Source organism: Camelus dromedarius, chromosome 7 (genome assembly GCF_036321535.1).
Source record: "Camelus dromedarius isolate mCamDro1 chromosome 7, mCamDro1.pat, whole genome shotgun sequence".
Classification (NCBI taxonomy): domain Eukaryota; kingdom Metazoa; phylum Chordata; class Mammalia; order Artiodactyla; family Camelidae; genus Camelus; species Camelus dromedarius.
Window position 1 is genome coordinate 78,944,966 of NC_087442.1, and position 22,084 is coordinate 78,967,049.

At 41.4% G+C, this 22,084-nt stretch overlaps 1 protein-coding gene across 1 annotated transcript in view; it reads left to right on the forward strand.

The window, feature by feature from the left end:
- EPDR1 (ependymin related 1) overlaps positions 1-18,226 on the forward strand; it is a 30,244-nt gene extending 12,018 nt beyond the window's left edge. The window contains exons 2-3 of the mRNA XM_031454658.2: positions 15,197-15,405; positions 16,538-18,226. Of these exons, the coding sequence (XP_031310518.2) occupies positions 15,197-15,405; positions 16,538-16,734 (406 nt within the window). The 3' untranslated portion in view covers positions 16,735-18,226. The remainder of the gene's footprint in view (positions 1-15,196; positions 15,406-16,537) is intronic.
- The last annotated feature ends 3,858 nt before the right edge of the window (positions 18,227-22,084 follow it).

The following is a 22,084-nucleotide window of genomic DNA, read 5'->3' on the forward strand; positions in this document are numbered from 1 at the left end:
CATCTTTTTTTCCTAGGAATTACATTTTTAACAGTAAATTAATGGATTTGTGTAATGGTTTTATGGTTTATTATTCATGTACATTTTACATCATATATCTTCTTTGGTAGGAATAACTTCTGAGAATTACATTACACTGCCTACCCATATTTTGAAAAGTTTTTAAGTGGGGTTGTAGTGAAGTGTACACTCCAGTACAGGTAGGAGGGCATGCCATGACCAAAGGATCCCCCACGTTCCTTTCATCCATGAGCTACTCCCAGCTCTTTGCTCATCAAACACTGTCTTTTCAGTGTTTCTCCTGCCTCAGTCTTGGGTTTGGAGAATTTCCCTCAATTTGGGCATTGGAAGTTTCCCCAGCACCAGTGGTTCCCTTTAGAAGCAGTGCCTCTTGAATGGAGAGGCCATCTGAAGAATCATACCCCTGGCAGGGTGCCTACACTGCCCGCAGACTTTCCAAAGAAAGGAGAAACTCCTGGGACAAGTGGCCTCCAAGCAGAAGAAGCAGGTTCCCTGGACAGAAAGGCTGCAGTGCCTTGGATGACCCCTGCCCCTTCACAGAAGGTGCTTTTGTTGTGGCTAGAGTTAGGTCTACTGGGAAAGGTCCAGAGTGTGTGCTCTGCCCCTGAGCGACAGCCACCCTGGAAGAGACACCAAAGTAACCCAAGCTCTCCCAGTGTCTTACACTGTATGGTCTGCTGTGACAAATACCAGAGACTCGGTGGGTTATAAACAACAGAAATTTATCTCTCATAGTCTGGATGTGGGGAGACTGAAATCAGGGGGCCAGCATGATTAGATGAGGATTCTTTTCTGGGTTTCAGACTTCTCATTTTATCTTCACATGGTGGAAGGGGCCAGCCAGCTCTCTGGGGTCTCTTTTATAAGGGCACTAATCCCATTCATGAAGGCTCCATCCTCATGACCTTATCACTTGCCAAAAGCATCACTCCTAATGCTTACCTTGGGCATTAGGTTTTCAGCATGAATTTTGGGGAGATAAAAACATTCAGATCATAGAACCCACAGAATCTCCTGCTCTGGAGCATCTCAGAAGTTGCCAAGAAAGATGTTGGCAGATGGGAGAATGGTGGTACAGGGCCAAAGGGTCTGTCGGTTCCTAGGTCTGATGTAGCCTAGTCAGCCACAGGTGAGATGTAACTTATGAAGACTATATGAGGCATCATGAACCACTAGACTAGTTGGCATGGCATCCAAGAGCAGCCATGTTAGATCCAAGACCTCTGAGGTTCCTTGGTAATACTTGCAGGGAAGACTGTGGTGAGCAAGACTATCTGCATCAATCCCAAAGGCACTAAAACATTCCCTGCAGTCCCTTACTGAGACACCTTAGTGTACATCCTCTAAAATCATAAGGCCTATTATTCAGTGTCTCACCAAGAAGCTGATGGCCCAGGATTCTAGGCTGGGAAAGGCAGACATTCCTTTAAGGAAGATGCCCGGAGCACCATGAAGCTATCTGAGCTGGTTAAAGTCAAGTGGGAACAGCACCTGCTTCAGAATTCACAGGACAACTCTTGGCTGAGAAGCCCTGGTGGCAATTGGAAGGCAGAGGCAATAAAGGTAGAGAAAGCCCAGGAAGATAGAAGCTCTCATCTTAGGAGAAACAGGGCAGTGGACCAGTGGAAATGCTACCAGCTCACACTTTTGGGAGCAAAGGATGCTGGGAAGAAAATCGACCTCAGATTTAATATTCGCTGAGCTGCCACACGGGGTGCTGTGTTCAGATGTGATTTACAAGTTTCTTTTGGATGTGGGAGTCCTCTGTTTCTGAATCCAGCCCTCTACTGTCCCCTTTGTCTCACACACACACACACACACACACACACACACACACACACACACACACACACTCTGTATTTTGGACAGTGATTCTCCTTACAGCCCAGCACCAGGTGTTGTCCAGTTAACCCCTGGGGCCCCAGAGAAGCCACCCTCATGAAGACGCAGTCCTCCTTAAGGAGTTGGAGAGTGAAGGCTGGGATCCACTTTTCTGGTGCCAGAACACGGATTCTTTTGTAAAGTTCAAGTATTTACTTAGGTCCCACTCGGTATGTGGAAAAGAATTTAAAGTGTTTGGATGGTTTCTCGTCTTTCCTTCCTTCACCATGCTGAGTCAAGCCTCTAAAAGGTCAGCTTCTTCACTCGTTAAAACACGGAGGAATTTTTATAATGTGTGTTTGTACAACTGCTAAGTAGCTTTGCCACAAGGTCCTCTGTTAAAAAAGAAGCATAAATTATTTCACTCCTTTTATTATCCACTGTAATTTCTTTTATGTTTATATTCATATGCACCTGAATCCTTTTTTTTGATTCATATTTCAGTCGGCTAGAGAATATATTCAATTAATTTTCCTCAGAGAGGGCGCTGCTGTGGTGGTATACTTGCAGAGATTTTGAATGTGGGAGAACTTTTACTTACTGCTGTTTTACGTGATGATAATTTTCAAGTGTGTACAATTCATTGGATAATACCAGCATTTTTGCTTAAATTTTTAAATGGCATTTAGAACTCTAGAAGAGAAGTCTGATACCAAAGTAATTTTGGTTTAGTTTTAACAATTTTTTTTTTCTGCCCAAGTCTTTGTAGGTTGTTTTCATTATCCTGGAACTTTAGTGACATCTGGTTAATGCTCAGCTGTAGGGAAATTTCTGGAGGTTTGGTACTCTGTCTTCTCTCTGTTCCTTGTAGAATATCTCTCTGCTTACATGTTCTGGTTCTCTTACATCTGTCCTCCACATTTCTTATCTTTTCATCACTATTTTTTTCCCTTGAGCTCTGGCATCATACCTTTTAACTCACTGTTTCTATTCTTTGTTTCCCCATAGTTGGTCTGCTCTGCACTGCCTCTGCTGCATTTTTTTTTTAACATTTTTTTATTGAGTTACAGTCATTTTACAATGTTGTGTCAAATTCCAGTGTAGAGCACAATTTTTCAGTTATACATGAACATACATATATTCATTGTCACATTTTTTTTGCTGTGAGCTACCATGAGATCTTGTATATATTTCCCTGTGCTATAAAGTATAATCTTGTTTATCTATTCTGCATATACCGGTAAGTATCTACAAATTTTAAACTCCCAGTCTATCTCTTCTCACCCCCCTCCCCCTTGGCAACCACAAGTTTATATTCTATGTCTATAAGTCTGTTTCTATTTTGTATTTATGTTCTTTAAAAAATTTTTTTTTAGATTCCACATATGAGCGATCTCATATGGTATTTTTCTTTCTCTTTCTGGCTTACTTCACTTGGAATGACAATCTCCACGGACATCCATGTTGCTGCAAATGGCGTTACGTTGTTGGTTTTTATGGCTGAGTAGTATTCCATTGTATAAATATACCACTTCTTCTTTATCCAGTCATCCATTGATGGACATTTAGGCTGTCTCCATGTCTTGGCTATTGTAAATAATGCTGCTATGAACATTGGGGTGCAGGTGTCATCCTGAAGTAGGGTCCCTTCTGGATATATGCCCAGGAGCAGGATTCCTGGTTCATATGGTAAGTCTATTCCTAGTCTTTTGAGGAATCTCCATACTGTTTTCCACAGTGGCTGCACCAAACTGCATTCCCACCAGCAGTGTAGGAGGGTTCCTTTTTCTCCACAGCCTCTCCAGCATCTGTCATTTGTGGACTTTTGAATGATGGCCATTCTGACTGGTGTGAGGTGATAACCTCATCGTAGTTTTGATTTGCATTTCTCTGATAATTAGTGATATTGAGCATTTTTTCACGTGTCTATTGATCATTTGTGTTTCTTCCTTGGAGAATTGCTTGTTTAGGTCTTCTGCCCATTTTTGGATTGGGTTGTTTATTTTTGTCTTATTATGTTATATGAGTTGCTTATATATTCTGGAGATCAAGCCTTTGTCGGTTTCATCATTTGCAAAAATTTTCATCCATTCTGTAGGTTGTCATTTTGTTTTACTTATGGTTTCCTTTGCTGTGCAGAAGCTTGTAAGTTTAATTAGGTCCCATTTGTTTATTCTTGCTTTTATTTCTATTGCTTGGGTAGACTGCCCTAGGAGAACATTTTTGAGATGTATGTAAGATAATGTTTTGCCTATATTTTCTTCTAGGAGGTCTGTTGTATCTTGTCTTATGTTTAAGTCTTTGATCTATTTTGAGTTTATTTTTGTGTATGGTGTAAGGGAGTGTTCTAGCTTCACTGATTTACATGCTGCTGTCCAGTTTTCCAAACCTTTGGCCAAACTCATAAAGAAGAAAAAAGAGAGAGCACAAATAAGCAAAATAAGAAAGGAAAGTAGAGAAATTACAACAAATAACATAGGAATACAGAATATCACACAAGAATATTATGAAAAACTATATGGAACCAAATTGGATATAACCTAGAGGAAATGGACAAGTTTCTGGACTCATACAGTTCACCAAGACTGAATCAAGAAGAAACTGACCACTTGAATAAACTGATCACTAGAAATGAAATCAAATTAGCAATAAAAAAACCTCCCTACAAATAAAAGTCCAGGACCAGATGGCTTCACCAGGGAATTCTACCAAACATACAAAGAAGAACTCATACCAGTCCTTCTCTGCTGCATTTTTAATTTTGATGATCATGTTTTTCATTGGAAAGTGATCCTTGTGGTCATACATTAATTCTGTTTTTCTTAAATGCAGTATCCTCCTAAATTCCAGTGAAAGTAAAAATAAGATTTATATTTTTGTTTTGTTAACTCTTAGCTGGAAGGGTGTGTGTGTTTATATGTCATCATGGGGAGGACTGATACATTTCTGTGGAAGGCATAGTGCTGACTGTGTGAACCTGACCCTCCCTGTCCCCTCCTAGCCTCCTTAATACCTCCTGATAGGAATTTCTAGAAATCACTGCCAACAAGGTATCTCAGTCCTAATGAGGTTGTTTCTTTTAGTGGTGATGGGGGGTGGGGGGGAAGCCAGCTTGAACTACTGCCTCATGAGAAGTTTTTTTATTGTCTTCCATCAGATGAAAGAATATATGCCTACACATTGCCAATATTCATCCAGATACATTTTTTTGGGAAAAAAAATTCTCTTCAATTTCGTGAGCACCCTTTTCTTCTTTTGAACTAGAATCCAAGTAGTGGAGGCCCATCACCTTACAGCTTCTTAAATTGCACACACAATTATTTTTTGATTTTACTTTTCCTCAGGCTGCATTCTCAAGTAATTTAATTTTCCTTTTGTTGTATGTGGTTGGCATCAGTCTGCATGATGAGTTGGTGTCTAACATGACAATTTTGAAATAGTGTTTTTCTTTTATGTCTCATGATTACTGTAGGGTGTAACTCAATCTTGGTATACTCCAGAATGTCAAGTGGCCGCAGCTCAATTCTTCCTGCTAAGAGTCAGAGAGCTGGCATGCATTACTAATCTATTATATTGCATATTAAACAAATCCAAAATTTGTCCAATTTCTTCCATAAAAGCCAGAGCACTTTTGTAATCACAATATATTTGTCCACTCCCTTTTCTGTAATTTAATATATCTTAGATGGCCAAGTAGTTCTACGTGGATGGGAAGAATCATGCCTTTCCCCTGTGGAAGGAGGCAAAGAGCGTGGTATTGGCGAATTAGAGTAAGTCTGGTTGGAGATCACACATTGGGTCTGATCCTCGCACCATTATTTACTACTCATTTATGCTCTAAGCCTCATATTTTCTCATCTGTTAAAAAAAAAAGAAAAAAAGCTAATAACATGTCAGCTGGCTGAATTTGCCAGTCTGTAACCTCTGCCTTAGACTGTTTCCACCCCCCCCTTCCGGCTACCCCAATTCAGGACAGAAAAACAATTGCCTCTTGGCTGTAAAGGCAATAGCTGTTTGGGTTCATCTATGCCCAGGCCGGACTCTGGTACTTTGAGTTCTAGGATTAACCAAATCCTTGGACCCTGCTTGTTCTGGAAGAGAAGGTTCTCATAGACTTGTTATAAGGAATCCAATAGGTAATACCTATAAAGTGTTGGTTTTTACTTATTTCACTTAGGGTGCTTGCTGCTGCAGAAAATTTGACTATCAGAGGTTTAAATTATAAGGATGTTTGTTGTTTACCTCAGAATTCTGATGATACGTGTTCCTAGGTTTGACTCAACAGTTTCCTCAGGGCTCCCAGTTCCTCTCCATCCATCTTAGAATGCCATTCTTAGAATGATGGCTCATAATTGCAAGAGGGCATGCTGACTTGTTGCCTCATGGCTGCCTCCACTCCAAGCATTATGTTCTCACCCAGCCATGTTCAAAGACAGGAAATGAAGGAAGTGGAGTGGAACAGAGGCGCTCTTCTTTTTTAAAAGAAAATTCCAGAAGATTCTCTCTCCCCACATTCCCTTTAGGTCTCCAAGGCCAGAACCAATGATACCCCTGGCTTCAAAGAAGACTAAGAAAATGAGTGGATGAAAATACTTTTTCAACCTCTATATTGAGAGGCAGATGAGAGAGGAGGAGCAGGAATGCCTGCTGGGTCTTCTAAAAAGGGGTCTACTTTAGCACTCAGGAATGTTCTCTCCTTCATCTTTTCATCTCATCTGAATGAATTAACCCTTCTTTGTTACATAGTAGATCACGTCTTAACATGTACAAGTTAAATGAGTAGTTTACTTGTTAAACATTAACTGATTATAGTAAACACAACTGTAATCAGACTTTCCCTCAAAGCTATAAATCCTTGTATTTATATAACAATTTCATATCCATTATCTCAAGCCATCTTCATAATAATCTGTGAGTTTCAAAATTTTATTCTCTCTTTATGTAAAAGAAACAGGGAGATTAAAATTACGATCACACAGCTTGCCAGTGGTAGACTGGGAACCTTGATTCCTTGACCTTAGTTCCTCTACAGTGCTTTTCATGCCATCTGGAAACCTTATCCTGAGGCAGGAAAACTAGACAGAAAAATTTTTTCCTGTTTCCTTGTAGTAGGGCAAACTTTTAGTACCTTTTCTAATGTGAAGAAATTAATGAAGCTATACACTCAGTTAAAAATTCCACTGTTCCTTTTTGGGAAACAGTAGTACCTCATAAAATATAAAACAGGAATTTCCTTTGATCCAACAATTCTAGGCTATAAATTTTTCATAGGGGTATAAACACAGAAGGGCAAAAAAGTTTATCTCAAATTGTATTCAGCACTGTTAATCCTAACAAACTGGAAATAATCTAAGTGGTCAAGAGTAGGGAACTACTGAAGCAAATTATGGTATAGATATATACAAGAGAAATATGTATCTGTTAAATTATTGCTAAGCAATGTCATTTGTGAAAATTGATACAGTCATTGATTAGAGATTCCCAAATAGCAGACTGAACCCAACAGCACATTAAAAAAATGAATACATTATGATCGAGTGAGGTTTATTCCAGGAATGCAAGGATGATTCAATTTTAGAGGATCCATAAATATCTATGAAAGGCAGATGATAAAATTCAATAAACATTCCTGATACAAAGCATTCAATAAGAACGGATGGATGCTTCCTTAACATGATGAAATCTGTATAGTTCTTAATTCTGCTTAATATTGAAAGGATAGCCCCTTTCCCACTAAACTCGAAGGCAGAGATGTCCATTATATTCATTTTATTTAATATTGTGTTGGATTTATTGGCCTATATAATCAGAGAGATAAAATATTCAGAGACACAAGAATTAGAAAAGAAGAGATAAAAACTATCTCTGGCAATTATATGGATGCAGTATACATGGAATACATAAAAGGCCTAAAAAATAAAACTAATTCAAACAGTAAGAGAATTCAGGAAGGTAGCTGGATATAAAATTAACATGAAAAATCAACAGTCTTATAGAATACAAGCTTGTGGTTGCCAGGGAAGAGGGGGGTGGGAAGGGACAGACTGGGAGTTTGAGATTTGTAGATACTGACAGGTATACATAGAATAGATAAACAAGTTTATACTGTATAGGACAGGGAAATATATTCAAGATCTTGTAGTAGCTCATGGTGAAAAAGAATATGAAAATGAATATATGTATATTCATGTATGACTGAAAAATCGTGCTGTACACTAGAAATTGATGCAACATTGTAAACTGACTATAACTCAATTAAAAAAATCAATAGTCTTAATATATACAAACAATAATCTGCTAGCAATAACTGAACAGAAGTTCTCATTTACAACAGCAACAGCAAAAACAACAAAAGACAAACTACCTAGGAATAAATTCAAAGAAAATGTGTAAAATCTATATAGGAAAAATTTTAAACACTCCTCAAATATTCAAAAAGACAAAATGATATTTGAAAAAAATGTAAAGACTTTTTGGGGGGGATAGGATGACAACATCATACAGGTACCAGTTCTTCCTACGTTGATATTTAAGTTTAACTCAGTCTCCCCCAAGTGCCAAAAAGGTTGTTTTCATTGAAGCTAAATAAGTTAATTCTAAATTTCATATGGAAAAATTTAAAAATCGAAATATCTAGGAAAACCCTGGAAAAGGTGGACTCAATGGGAGGTTTAGTAAGTTCTATGAGATTATGAAGCAACACTATTAAGTCTGTAATTAAAGCAGTGTGACACAAGTGCATGGATCGATAGACAGCCCAATGGAATAGACTGCTGAAGTAGGCCCACATATATCTGGAGCTGGCGTATGATAATGGTGGCATCTCACATCACTGGGGGAAGATTAAATCAACTGAGGACTTTAAAATCAACTGTGTTAGAACAACTGGGAAAAGATAAAACTGCACCCATACCTCACATCTCACAAATACTACACAAGAATAAATTCCAAATGAGTTAAAGATTTAAATGTTAACATAATAAATCACACAGGGATCACAGAAATCATCACAGAATTCTTTTATAACCTGGGAGTAGGGAAAGGTTTTCTAAGTATGACAAAACCAAAAGCAATAAAAGCAATCTGATTTAAAATATATAAAATCCTTTGCATTGTAAAAAAAATAGTAAATAATGTCAACAAATAGCAGAGAAAAATATCTGCAACTTATATTAGACACAAAAGGCTGAATCACTAGCTATAGAAAACTGAGAAAGTCCTATGGTCCTTAAACATATGAAAAGATGTTCAACTGACTATAATGGGTGAAGGCTAATTAAAATACACTATTCCTTGTGGAAGGGAAGTGACTGGGAAGGGCTGAAGGAGAGTTCTGGGGTGCCATAACTTGATCTTGGTGGAGACTACCCAATTCTTCACTTTGTAAAATTTCTCAAGCTCTACACTTTAGATTTATGCAGTCTATTGCATCTATATTAAGCTTATCAAAAAAGGAAACTGTTCTAAAAAAAAAAAACCTGACAGATAATGTTTCCTACTTATCAGATTGGCACAAATCCAAGTTTGGCAACACGCTCTTTTTGGCAAGACTATAAAGAAAACAGGTGCCCTCATATATTGCTGCTAGGAGTGCAAAATTGCACAACACTTTGAAAAGAAAATTGGTAACATTTAACAAAATACCTTTGACAAGTAGTTCCATACCTATTAATTTAGCCTAAATATATACTTCCAAAACAGCATGAAGTTATTAACTGTGGTGTTTGGGGCACTAGCATAGGAATGGAAACAACCCAATGTTCATCAGTAGGAGACTGACTAAATAAATGAGGTACTTACACACAATAAACTATTATATGGCCATAAAAAAAAGAATAATGACAACCTCTATGTATTAATAGAGAGTGGAAAACACAAGGTGCAGAAAAGTATATATAGTGTGCTGCCTTTCTTGTAAAGAAGAGAGGGAAATAAGAATGCATCGTGTGTTTGCTTATTTTTTTGTCCAAAGAAATGAAGGAAAATAACATGGAAGCCAATGAAAAGTGTTGTCTGTAGGGAGAATGGGGGATGGGCAGGGGTTGGGATGGGAATGAAACTTCTCTGAATGTGGTTTTTGATATTGTTCTGAGTTCTGAAACATGAACATTTTTACATTTATATAATAAAATTAAATCAAAGAGGAAAACTGTGACACTCCTGAACTGAGAACAAACAAATGAACCTAACAACAGATCAATCTGGAAACATAGCCACTCAAGGAATAGGCTTAATCCAAGTGAATTTTTAATGCAGTATTGATCTAAATTCTAGTGAGTTGTATTCCAAAGACAAAAAGAACTGCAATGATATTTTAAACTTCCCTGGGCAGTTCTATTTTTTGACAACAGTTTTGAAATTACGATTTCAAAGCTATTATAGGATAAAGCAAATAAGTAAATTTGCTAAAGTAAGTTTACTAATGTTTTTAGGAAGCATGATTTTATTCTAAGAGAAAATGTATGCAAACATAAAAACAAAAATGATAGGGGAGAACCTATAATGTTAAATTTAGATTGGAAATATCAGTATAAATTCATGACTTTTAAAAAAATATAAGCTCTAACCACTAAAAGGTCCTCAAGCAATAACACCTCAATGACAATGAGCACATCTGGGGCCCTAATGTTGGTTTCTAAGTTGTTTCCCAGTAAGTTCTAGGGTTCCTGAGAGAAATGGCTGATTTTAGATTTGGTGCAAGGAAAGTCCAAGGTGAGCCTGGGACACTTGTGTTACAGAAAGCCAGGAATCACTCAAAGACTAATGGAGTCATGTCAAAAGTCCCAAATACCAGATGGAGAGAGCTCCTGCTGACCAAACTTGTGATAATTTGAGCATCAAATGGAATAATGACTTTGATTATTTGTCATATGTTGAATAAATAAAAACCTGAGTGCAGAATGATACTAGATAGATCGATGGAGAGACAGATGCCATTTGCTAGACCATTGGTAGCATTATATCAGCCTCCTGTGAAGTAATTGATTCAGGAAATGGTTTTACCTGAAACGATTAGGTGACAGTTACAGGGTAAGAGGCTATTCCCAGCATCACAAAGTATTCCCCACCAATTAATTGGTTATTATGAAAGGAAATGCCTTTATGATGGGGGTATCTGGAGGAACCACGTGACTTGATGACCAAAGTCGGTAGCGTTAATAGTGGAATGGGACATCACTGTCTTCTGATGCAATGGGACAAGAGGTACAGAGCCTTGTTTTTAAGAGATATTTAGAAAATATGGCAAAATGTAATGATCGTTGAACCTAGATGGCAGTATAAAGGTGATCACTGTACCAGTCCTTCAACCTTTCTGCATTTTTAAACTATTTCATGGTAAATTAGGGAAGAATGATTCCATGGATATGTATTTTTTGGAAATACTTGGAAGGATACCAAGGACAAATTGTCAAATTTAAAATGCAGGTTAGAAAATAAATAATTATTTATGTTTGTAAAATGTGTATAATACACATACTGAAAAATTAATATATTTGCACACCTATGTTCATAGCAGCACTATTCATGATAGCCAAAAGGTAGAAACAACCCAAGTGTCCATCCATGGATGAATGCATAAACAAAATACGGTATATACATTCAATGGAATATTAGTTAGCTTTACAAAGGAAGGGAATTCTGACACATGTACACCATGGATGAATCTTGAGGACATTATGCTAAGGGAAATAGCCCAGGCACAAAAAGATAAATACTGTATGATTCCACTTAGGTGAGGTCCCTAAAGTAGTCAAGCTCATAGAGACAGAAAGCAGAACAGTGGCTGCCAGGAGCCGAGGGAGGGAGAAATGCGGAGTTGTTTAATGGGTAGAGAGTTTCAGTTTTGCAAGATGAGAGTTATGGAGATTGTTTGTGGAAAAATGTGAACATACTTAACACTATTACTGCATGCCTAAAAATGGTTAAGATGGTAGATTTATGTTATGTATACTTTACCACAAATAAGAATAAAAATGAAAATGAAAAAATTAATTGACATTCACAGAGTTGTTATTTTTCTAAATTAGAGTTTCCAGTTTTAGGAAAACAGATATTTAGGAAACAAAGAAAATGTCCACGCAGCCTGAGAATTTTGTCAAAAGTCACAAAAATCCTTTGTCCATGAGGTGAGAGGCAAAATGGCGCGCTGGGCACCTCCTCTGCATCGGGGTTGCCTTGGTGAGCTTGGCTTGCTGACCCTTGGCCCCACCCTGAGACTGGGCGGCGGGGGCCTCCCAGGAATGATGCTTTGCTTGGTGTCTGGCCAGCAAGGAGGCGAAGTTTGCAGGCTCTTGTTGACCCAGAGCTGGCCTGCCTGCCTCGTCCGTCACACCCATTCCAACCCCTCACCTTGCCTGACTGCACCCCAGGGGTGAGGTTTGTGACTCCTGTCCTCACAGCTTCCTCCACTTCAGAGCCAGGCTTTGATCTCGCCTCCCAGGATCCGGTTTCTGTTGAAGTGCATCAGTCCTTTGGGTCTACGGGTTATTACCCGCACAGCATCCCAGGCAGATGACTCATTTCAACCCTGGCTGATCTCTGCGTTTTGACCTTCTGGCTCCTTGGGCTGTAGGCCCTTTATCCTAGTTGTGATGGAGAACCTACATCTTGACCATGAATGTGTTCACATAAACACATAAGCTGCTACAGCGTCCTGAAAATCTTTACCAAAACTTCGAATGGAGCAGTATTAGCATTTGTATCCATATGGGATTTTGAAAAAAATGATTTATGTAGTTCTATTTTGTTTCCCATTTATTTCTGTGTTACTTAAGGCACTGTCAACATAACCTCAGTATCAGACGATGCTCTCTTTTTTTTCAAATTAAATATTTTGCAAACTTAGAAAAGTACAGAGAGCACCGTAACAGACACCTGTGTTCAGACCACCCAGAACTGACCAATGTTAACACTTTGTAGTGATTATTTCAAGTCTAGAATTCTCATTTTGAAATTAAAACTTTGTTCTCTGTGTGGACAGAGCTGGCCTCAGGAAAACAGTGAGGTTGGCTGAGCTCCTTTCCTGCTGTCCCCTTCCCTTCCCAGGCAGGTGACCGACCAGGCGTCGGTGGCCCTTGGTTCTGCAGTGGGCCACGTGGTGCCTCTCCCAGGACAGCTGAGGTGACAGCTGTTCCCTGGGGCCCTATATGGAACAGTGGAGTCCTCAACTGTATTAGAAACAAGTCCTGGTTGAGTCACACAAAAAGTTCCAAGCAGAAAAAGGAAAGTTTGTTAGAATAAAGGAAACTTATCATAACTCTGCAGGTGGATGTGTGGGCACCGGGCCTCAGAGAGGCAATGCATCCAGGAAACGAACAGCTGCTGGAATCCTGGCTTGCTGCTTCTCTCTGCTTCATTCTTTACTTGTATTCAGTTCACATGTTGGAAATCAGCCTCCCACGGCTTCTGCATTTACATATGACATGTCCAGCCACGGGAAGTGACTGACTAGCAGATCTTCAGTGGCAATTCCACATGTCTGAGTCAGAGACTCTGACTGCTCCCCCACCCCGGGTCAGATGTCCCCTTCTGGTCCAGAAAGCTCTGCAGCGCTGCCAAGAGTGGCCAGGTCAAGGACGTGAACACAGCTGCCAGGCTCTCACTTCTGTGATCCTGTGGATTTGAGGGCTGAGTTTCAAGAAGGAAACCTCCCTGTCCTGCACATGGTGGCATATCTTCCAGGGGACAATCACTGCAGTTTGAGAAGCACACACCTGGAGTATCAGCCAAAGCTGGGAATGACTCTCTAGGCTAACCACCTTGAACTTGGGAGGCAGGAGAGGATGATGCTGATGATGGGGAGGGTGAGGGAAGGCAACCACTCCTGTGGGCACACAGTGTAGGTGTTTCGCGGGGAGCGGGGTTGCTCTCACTAAAAGCAGCAGGATTTGTGTATGGACAAAGAATCCCATATTCACGGCGGGACTATACTCTTAAAGTTGATGCTAGTGTTTCTGTACCCCTTCCATGAATGTTTAGACTCTGATGTGCCAGGGCATGAGGAAACAGTGGCAATCCAACCCCAGACTTCTCCAAAAGGCTTACAGTTTGATGTCAACCCTGCATGTATATTATAAGAGGCTGGCTCCCTTTTTGATCAGTATTGCATAAAATGAACATTTCCTTTTCTGTCTCCACTCAATCCCACTTCTCAAAGTCTGTGCTTGGGTTTTCCCTTGTAAGCCATTTCAAACATTGTCTGGAATAAGCGGAATAGATATATCCATATCCATAAAATGAATTTGTTTATATTTTTATACTAGCTCATAGAAAATGGAAGCATTATACTAACAGTGGTACTATTTTGACTATACAGTTATCATTTATAATGTTTTTCCTGAAGAAAATAATTTTTAAGCTCCGACTTGGGATGGAGAACAGGCATTCTTTGTGGGGGCCATGGAGTGGAGTTAGACTCACATAGCATGGATAATTGGTTGGCTGTCTTTATTTGCTCATGAAAAGCTACTTCTCTAGGCTCGTCTCCCTTCAGGCATTGTGCATTTCACTTCTGAAGTCAGGGCTGCAACCTCACACCACTCAACCAACAGCAGCGCCCTGACTTTTGGATTGATGGTCGAATGCACAGAGCCTCAGCGAGCTTCATCCAACATCAGGATGGCTTAGCTTTAGGAAGGACACAGAGCTAGTGACCAGAAGGTGATGGCAGGCTGTCTGTGGGCTCAGGCACAGACTGGGAGTACCTCTGGCTCGCTCCACACACACGGTGTGCAAGTGGGTACGAGCGACGAGGCTAAGAACATGCATACAAAGTCAGTTCAGGGAAGCCATTCACGTGGGGTCTCCTCAGCTTTTGTCTTTGCCTATCTCAGTCCATTCTCAGTGCAGCTGCACCTCACCAAAGCCCATTCCTCATGATGGCAGTTGAGACAGTGGGGCACAGGTGTCTGGGGCATCCTCAGCAGGCTCTGGTCATCCCACATGCAGCACACCCCTGTAATCCCTTGACTTGGCGCTGCAAGAACTCAACCTAGCCCAGGGTCAAGTCCTCCTGTATCCCTGAGGCTAAAAGATAGGTCACAAACCAGCTGTTAACCCAAGGCCTCGCCTTCCTCATGTTTGTATCCTAGGCACAGATTCTGTCATCTAATAGGTACTGGATAAGTAATTGTTACATGAATATTCAGTTTTGACCTCTGACCTTTATTTTATATTCAGGTTGCTCATGGTCCTAGTGTTTGTAAATAAGTAAATGATTGTCTAGCAAGTAAAACAATTATTTGCTACGTTTTAAGAGTAATTGATATCAAAGTCCTTTGGCTTTTATGCTGATAAAAGGTATGGTGATGGTAACATCAAGTCCTGAACTATTCTCTTTTAATCTGTCTTCCAGATTATTTGAATATATTTTGCTCTATAAGGAGGGAGTGATGTTTCAGATCGAACAAGTCACCAAGCAGTGCTCCAAGATCATCCTGACAGAGCCCTGGGATCCTCTAGACATTCCTCAGAACTCCACCTTTGAGGACCAGTACTCCATAGGGGGGCCCCAGGAGCAGATCACCGTCCAGGAGTGGTCCGACAGAAAGTCAGCGAGATCGTGTAAGGGGTCAAAAAATATTCAAGTGTTGCATCTCAGGAAGCATGATGGAGAAATAATGTTAAAGTCCATTAAGGAAGGTAGTTTTTAAGGAGATTTGTAAGTGTAATCAAATTGTTTAACTCCCTCTGAAGTCCCCACACGTTCTCTGCAAGTTGGGTAGGGCGAGGATCTAAGCATCACATTTGAAACACCTCAGCCTTCTAGCACCACCTGTAACTTTGTGCCATGTTGAATGTCGTGGCTCGGTCTTGGCTCTGATGTTTAACAATGCCCCCAAGGTCTGTGACATGGAAGGTGGCAGTCGTCTAAGGCACACATTAGAGTTGGGTGCCTCCTTTTCCTTCCCCCACAACACTAACGAAGTTGCGGCGACCAGACCTACTCCCACTATCGTGTCTACTTTTATATGTAGAGGTGAAGCTCTTCTCGGCGATGCTGCCAGCACACCTCCCGCAAGACTGTTTGAAAAAACACAGACCTTTATGCTCTGGAGAACAGTATGGAGGTCCCCTACCCCCGACCCAAATTAAGCCTAGAATTACCGTATGACCCAGCAATTCCACTTCTTGACACACACCCCAAAGAACTGAAAGCGAGGACTCAGATATTTGTAATCCATGTTCATGGTAGCATTATTCTTAATAGCCAGAAGTGGAAACAGCCCAAATGTCCATCAGGAGACAATCAGGTACACAAAAGGTGGTTGGTGTATAGATGGGATATTACCAAACCTTCAAAAGGAAGCAAATTCTGACACATGCTACAACGTAGATGAACCATAGGATGTTATGCTACGTGAAATAAGCCAGTCACTAAAGGACAAATACTGTATAATTTCACTTATGTGAGGTACCTAGAGTAGTCAAAATCAGAGACAGAAAGTAGAATGGTGGTTTCCAGGGGGTAGGGGTAGGGTGTAATGGGGGGTATAATGGGCACAGAGTTTCAACTGAGGAAGATGAAAAAGTTCTGGAGATGGATGATGGCGATGCTTTCATAACAGTGTGAATGTACTTAATGCCACCTAACTGTATTTAAAAATGGTAAATTTTATGTCTTTTACTACAATAGAAAATATATGCCTTTTGCTTGTCTTCTGTATTAAAACCTTAGCTTCCCTTCCTCTTACAGATGAAACCTGGATTGGCATTTATACGGTCAAGGATTGCTATCCTGTTCAGGAAACCTTCACCAAAAATTACAGTGTGATATTGTCCACACGGTTTTTCGACATAGAGCTGGGCATTAAAGACCCCTCAGTGTTTACCCCACCAAGCACGTGCCAGACAGCCCAGCCAGAAAGGATGAGCGAGGACTGCTCCTGGTAAGCCCGTGGATGTGGAAGTGACAGCACTGGACATCAGCGGCCCCATCTGGAACCGGATTTGAGACTTGAGAGATGAGAATCTTCATTGCAGATAAATATAATTTTAGGAAGATAAACACTGATGTGGCTTTTTTTTTTGTACTACTTGGACTAGGTTTACAAAAAGGAATGGAATGGAGAACAGGTGATAGTAAGAGCTGAAGAGATGGCTAACACGGGGACCTCAGACGTTTCCAAAGCCTGCCTAGGCTCTGCGCCTTCTGCGTGTCCAGGTGTACGGAGGCGCAGTGGCACACACTGGGGCGGGGGTCAGCAGGAGCGGTTTGCCTTGGCAGGGGTGAATGTGTTGTTGCTGACGTTGCTGACATTACTGAGAAGGGCTAGACTGCTGGCACGTAGTGATCATAAAAAGCAGAACGGCTTTGGTCAGTTTTAGCAGTAATTTTAAGCTCTCTATAGATGATGATCCCGTTATTGCCTGCGCCAGGGTAGTAAACGCGCCCACTGCTCCGTCCCTCCAGCACCTCGCCCCCTCACCCTGTGCTCTCTTGGCCACTGACACAGGGATCCCTAAAAATCCCTTCCGGATTTAAGAGCTTTATGGCATGACCCAATGGATGTAAATATTTGGGAGGAAATGAAAGGCTGTAACACAAGGTAATTATTCCTCTAAAGATATATTTTGCACAGAAGAGTTTGGAAAACCTTCATGTCTATATCTGAGTAAGCATGAGCCACGTATGCTCCTTTTGTTCTATGCAAGAGTATTAATATATGTGCTTAGTCACCACCTATTTGTCAGTAGACCTAGAAAGACAGGTAGCATTGTAAAAATAGCACTGAACTGGGAGGCAGGAGACCACTGTTTCTGAAACCCAGGACGAGAAGTCCCCTGTATGGGAACTCCTTTGCTTCACTAGACACACTATGCTTCTCCTCACCCGCATCTCTTGGGCACTGCTTCACAACCTCTTGGTCTATCTGACTTCTGCTCATCCTTCTCAGGTCAGCTCACGCATGGCTTTGGAGAGCTGCTCCCAAGCCTGGATTGGGTGCACTTTGCAGCTGGAATATGCTATTCTGACAATACTTACTAGGCTGTGTCTAAATTTCCTGCTTCCCAGACATCCTCACTCACTAGCCTGGCTGTGAGCTCCGTGAATACGGGTACCGTGTTTTGTTTACCTCTATATGCCCAGCACCAAGTGCCTGGCACGTGGTCAGTGCCCTAAACATTTGTCGAGTGGAGAACGCTAGTCTCTCTGGTCCTTGCTTCCTCACCTGTTAAATGGGATTGGGTTTGCTGATATCTAGAGAGACTTCTAGTGACAAAATTTATTATTCTAGATTCCTTCTACTATTGTGTTTTATTTGGCCATCTATCTATCCATCATCTAGTACCAGGAGAAATGTGTGGCACCTATATGACGCTGAAAACAATCTGTATTACTCATAGTTTATCTATAGTGCTTCAATAAACAAATTTAATTGCATTTCTAAGTGTTCTTTGATATATTTGTTCTTATAATAAATATGGATTATTTTGGCTGTAAGGGACTTAAAACTCTTCTCTAGTGAAAAAATAAAGTGCTTCATGGGATCTACACCAAATTCATTATCCTTTTCTCAAAAGCTTGTTCTTCCTTTTAAAGTCCAGTTACCTGGGTCAAAAGCCTCAGAGTCATTCTTGACCCACTTCTTCTCCTTCAGTCCTCACAGGCAATCAGTGCCCTGAGTCCCATCAGAATAGTTCTTAAAGGCACTGCCTCTTGTCTATTCCCTCAGCCACCACCCAGCTCCAGGCTCTTAACAATGCTGGTCTCTGCAGGATTTTTATCCCGTCTTTGTCCTTCTTCTAGAAGCCATCCTCTGTTGGCTCACTCGTTCATTCAGTCAAAAGCCAGCCCTGAACCCCTATTATCTGCAAGGCCCATGCCTGGAGCCACAGAGTAGAGTGAAGCCTGGCGAAGGCGGCATCTGGAATACACTGATTGGGGAGACATTCACAGCTGCCTTCGAGGTGGTCCAGCCTGATAAAGCCTTTGTGACAGCATTTGCCCCACCTCCTCTCTCATTTCACCCACAGGGTGGCCCCTACTTCTTTCCAAACTGCCCGTCCCCCTTAGCCCTGGACCTTTGCCTTTGCCCCGCCCCCAGCCTGCACCCCCACTCAAAGGAGATAGGGGGATCTCCTATTGTTTTATTCAGGACAGGTGAAGTGGGTGACTTCATTTTTCAGTTGGTCCATTTAGGGCGTTAAGCCACTTCCCAGTTAAGCCAAGTCTCCCCTCCAGAAGGATTTTATGTCTGGTGGGACCTTGGTACACACCTGATGGTGCCCTGCTTCTGTGGTTCTCCACTGTCTACAGGTAAGTTGAGGCTGCTTATCCTGGGGTCCCAGGGCCTTTCGATGAGGCCCTGACTCGCTCTCCATCCTCGGCCCTCAGCACTGCTCTCTCTTTCCCAATGGCAATGGGGCATTGTTAACATGGTGTGAAGTTTCCCAAAGAGAGAAAAGGGTCCTGAGGATTGTGGTTTTCAGGTTGAAGAAGCAGCATCACCTGACCAAATGATCGGGATCCCACGTATTCATTAAGCTTTACTGAGATGCTCTTATGTGTGACACTCTTCTGGACACTGGGATACAGTGAAGGACAAGACAGGCCAGGTCCTACCCTCAGAGATCTTCCATTCTGGTGATGGTCAGCAACACACAACAGACAGACCATTAAAAAAGCCAGAGAGTGACAAGAACTACACAGAGAATAAAGAGGGTGATGGAGCAGAGTGAATAAATAGCCACTTCAGATGGAGATGGTCAGGGAAGCCCTCTTCTGAGGAGGTGCCCTTGACCTAGAGATCTTAATGTCAGGAAGCAGCTAGTCATGAAAAGATCCAGCCTCAGTATGCAATGGGCTCATCTTGTTTGAGGAAAGATACAGGCCTGAGTGGATGGAGCTTTGTAGGCAAGACCTTCAAAGAGAGCGATTCTAGAAGACAGGCGAGGGCCAGATCCCACATGTTAGGGGGCTGGGGCAAGGAGTCTGGACCATATCCTCAGGACAATGGAAGGGAGCTGATGGAAAGTTTCCAGCAAAGACATCATAAAATCTGACTTATATTTTTAAAAGATCCTTGTGTCTGCTGTATGGAAAGGGGTGGTAGGGGAGTGGGAGGGAAAGCAAGAAAACAGTGGAGGCTACTGCAGTCACCTGGGGAGAGAGGACATGGCTTGCGTGAGGGTGGCAGAGGTGGGCTGGGGAGAAGGGACAGTGTCAGGATCTATCTGGAAGTGCAGCCAGCAGGATGGGTTGATGGATTAGATGTAGAAGGTGAGGAGGAAGTGCAATAGGGAAGAACAAATCTGACTCCAAATTAGATCTGTTCCTTTGGCTCTAACCCTGTGCTCTGTTTCCTGTGCTTGGTCTTGCTGGTTTTGTACCTTTTAAAAAAGAATGTTGCCTAGAGCCTGAAATACACAGGATAGCCCATTCTCAAGTCTTTAAGCTTTAAGGGTGTACCACTTTTCCATTCATACAGAGATAAAAAGTTTCCTGAATTCCTCATAACTATTTGCAAAAGTAAATGATGAATACAGATTTGCCAACTGAACTGAATTCGTCAGACAAGGAACTCTGAGAAGAGCCTATAGAAAGTTCTGGGCCCGTACCACGGCTACAATTTAGGATGCAGTGCTGAGGCCCTTTAAGGCTTGTCACAAAATCTTTGTCTTTCCCTTATCCCAGTTGTAGCTGAGGATCAGCTGAATAAATTTTGAGGCTGAAGATTTTAATGACTGTAAAGTTCCTCTAAAATTCTTCCTCTGAAATTCTCTGGATGAGCCTATTTCAGGATGCCAATAATAATGGCAGATAATCATGGGACTAAGACGGTAGAATTCAGCTCATCCAGATCCTTAATGAAGCTGCAGGGAAATGACAAGGGGGTGTGAGAGACGTAAATAAAGGAATTAGCTCTTACTGGAAAACAATTTTTAAAACCCAGCATTTCTCATGTATCTGCTTTGGAGGTTGGTTTCTTTCTTTTCCTTTTTTTTTTTTTTTTTTTTAAGGGAAGATTTCTTGGAATGAGCTGTTGAGGTTGGGTATTGAATGTTCTTTGTCTTTTTCTTTTTTTTGTGTATATTTATTTGGTTATATATGTATATACTTTTAGCCCAGAGACCTTGAGCAAGATCCTATTTTGCTCTGATGATACTGGGACTTTTCTATCTTTCCAGTTATAATAACAGTAACGGCTAACTTGCTTATAGCACTTACTAATCACCTGGCACTGTCCTAAGTAAATTACAAGCGCGAAGTCATTTTACTCACAGCGGTCCTACTAGATGACTGTTTTTATTATCCATTTTTTAGGTAAGGAATCACAGCAACGTTAAGTAGCTTGTCTAGGGTCACAGGGCCATGTAGTGATAGCTTAGGGATTCACACACGTCAGGATCTAACTGCAAAGGGGTATAGGGAACCCGGGGGCTTTTGAGTAAAACTACCCATATGAAATTCTGATCCAATCTATAGACCCCTCTGGGATGCATTTTTCCACTGTGGCAAAAATGAGAATCATAGGTTTACTTCATAGGTTTAATAAATTAAAAGATAATTTATGAGCAAACAACCACACAAGGCCCCTAAGCAGGGTGGGGACTCAGCATTATGTGAGATTCTGTCTTTAATGGGAAGAAATTCTCAGAACAGAGTCTGCTTTGTCTGGTACCCTTGTATTAGGGGTCCTGTCCTCATCCTCAGAGGCCCAGGGTCAGAAGATGAGCACGGCATGAATGTGACCTTAACTCTCATGTACCACAGTCTGCATGTTTGGAAGAACTGTCCCTCACATCTACATGTATTTTGACCGACTCTCTAAAATTGCATACCAAGGAGACAAGAGGGAAGCTCTCCAGGGAACTTAATTTCCTGGGAGTTTTCTACAGTGATGAACCAGGGTGATATTTTAAAGTATTACCGCTCCCAGGCCTCACCAAAGCAAAATCAAAATATCTTGTAGGCTTTTAAAAAGCAGCACAACAAAGAAATACATGGCATAAAGATTCAGATGCAGGCTTCTGGGGTGAGTCCCCGACATCTCACAGTAACCTCTGAAAAAGAGAAGCCTTGGTGGGCTCCAGGCTGAGATGGAGGGTGGGCCTCCCAGGGCCACTGGCCAGCAGTTCACTGCTGAATGCCCAGTGCCCTGGACTCTACCTGCTGCCCCTCCCTGATGTAGCACCTGGACAGCCTGCCTTCCACAGACCCGGAGACTTGCAGACCTTGTCTACAGGCAGTGAAAAAGCTTGCTCTAGGACAGAGGTGCAATAGGACAAGCCCGGTGGA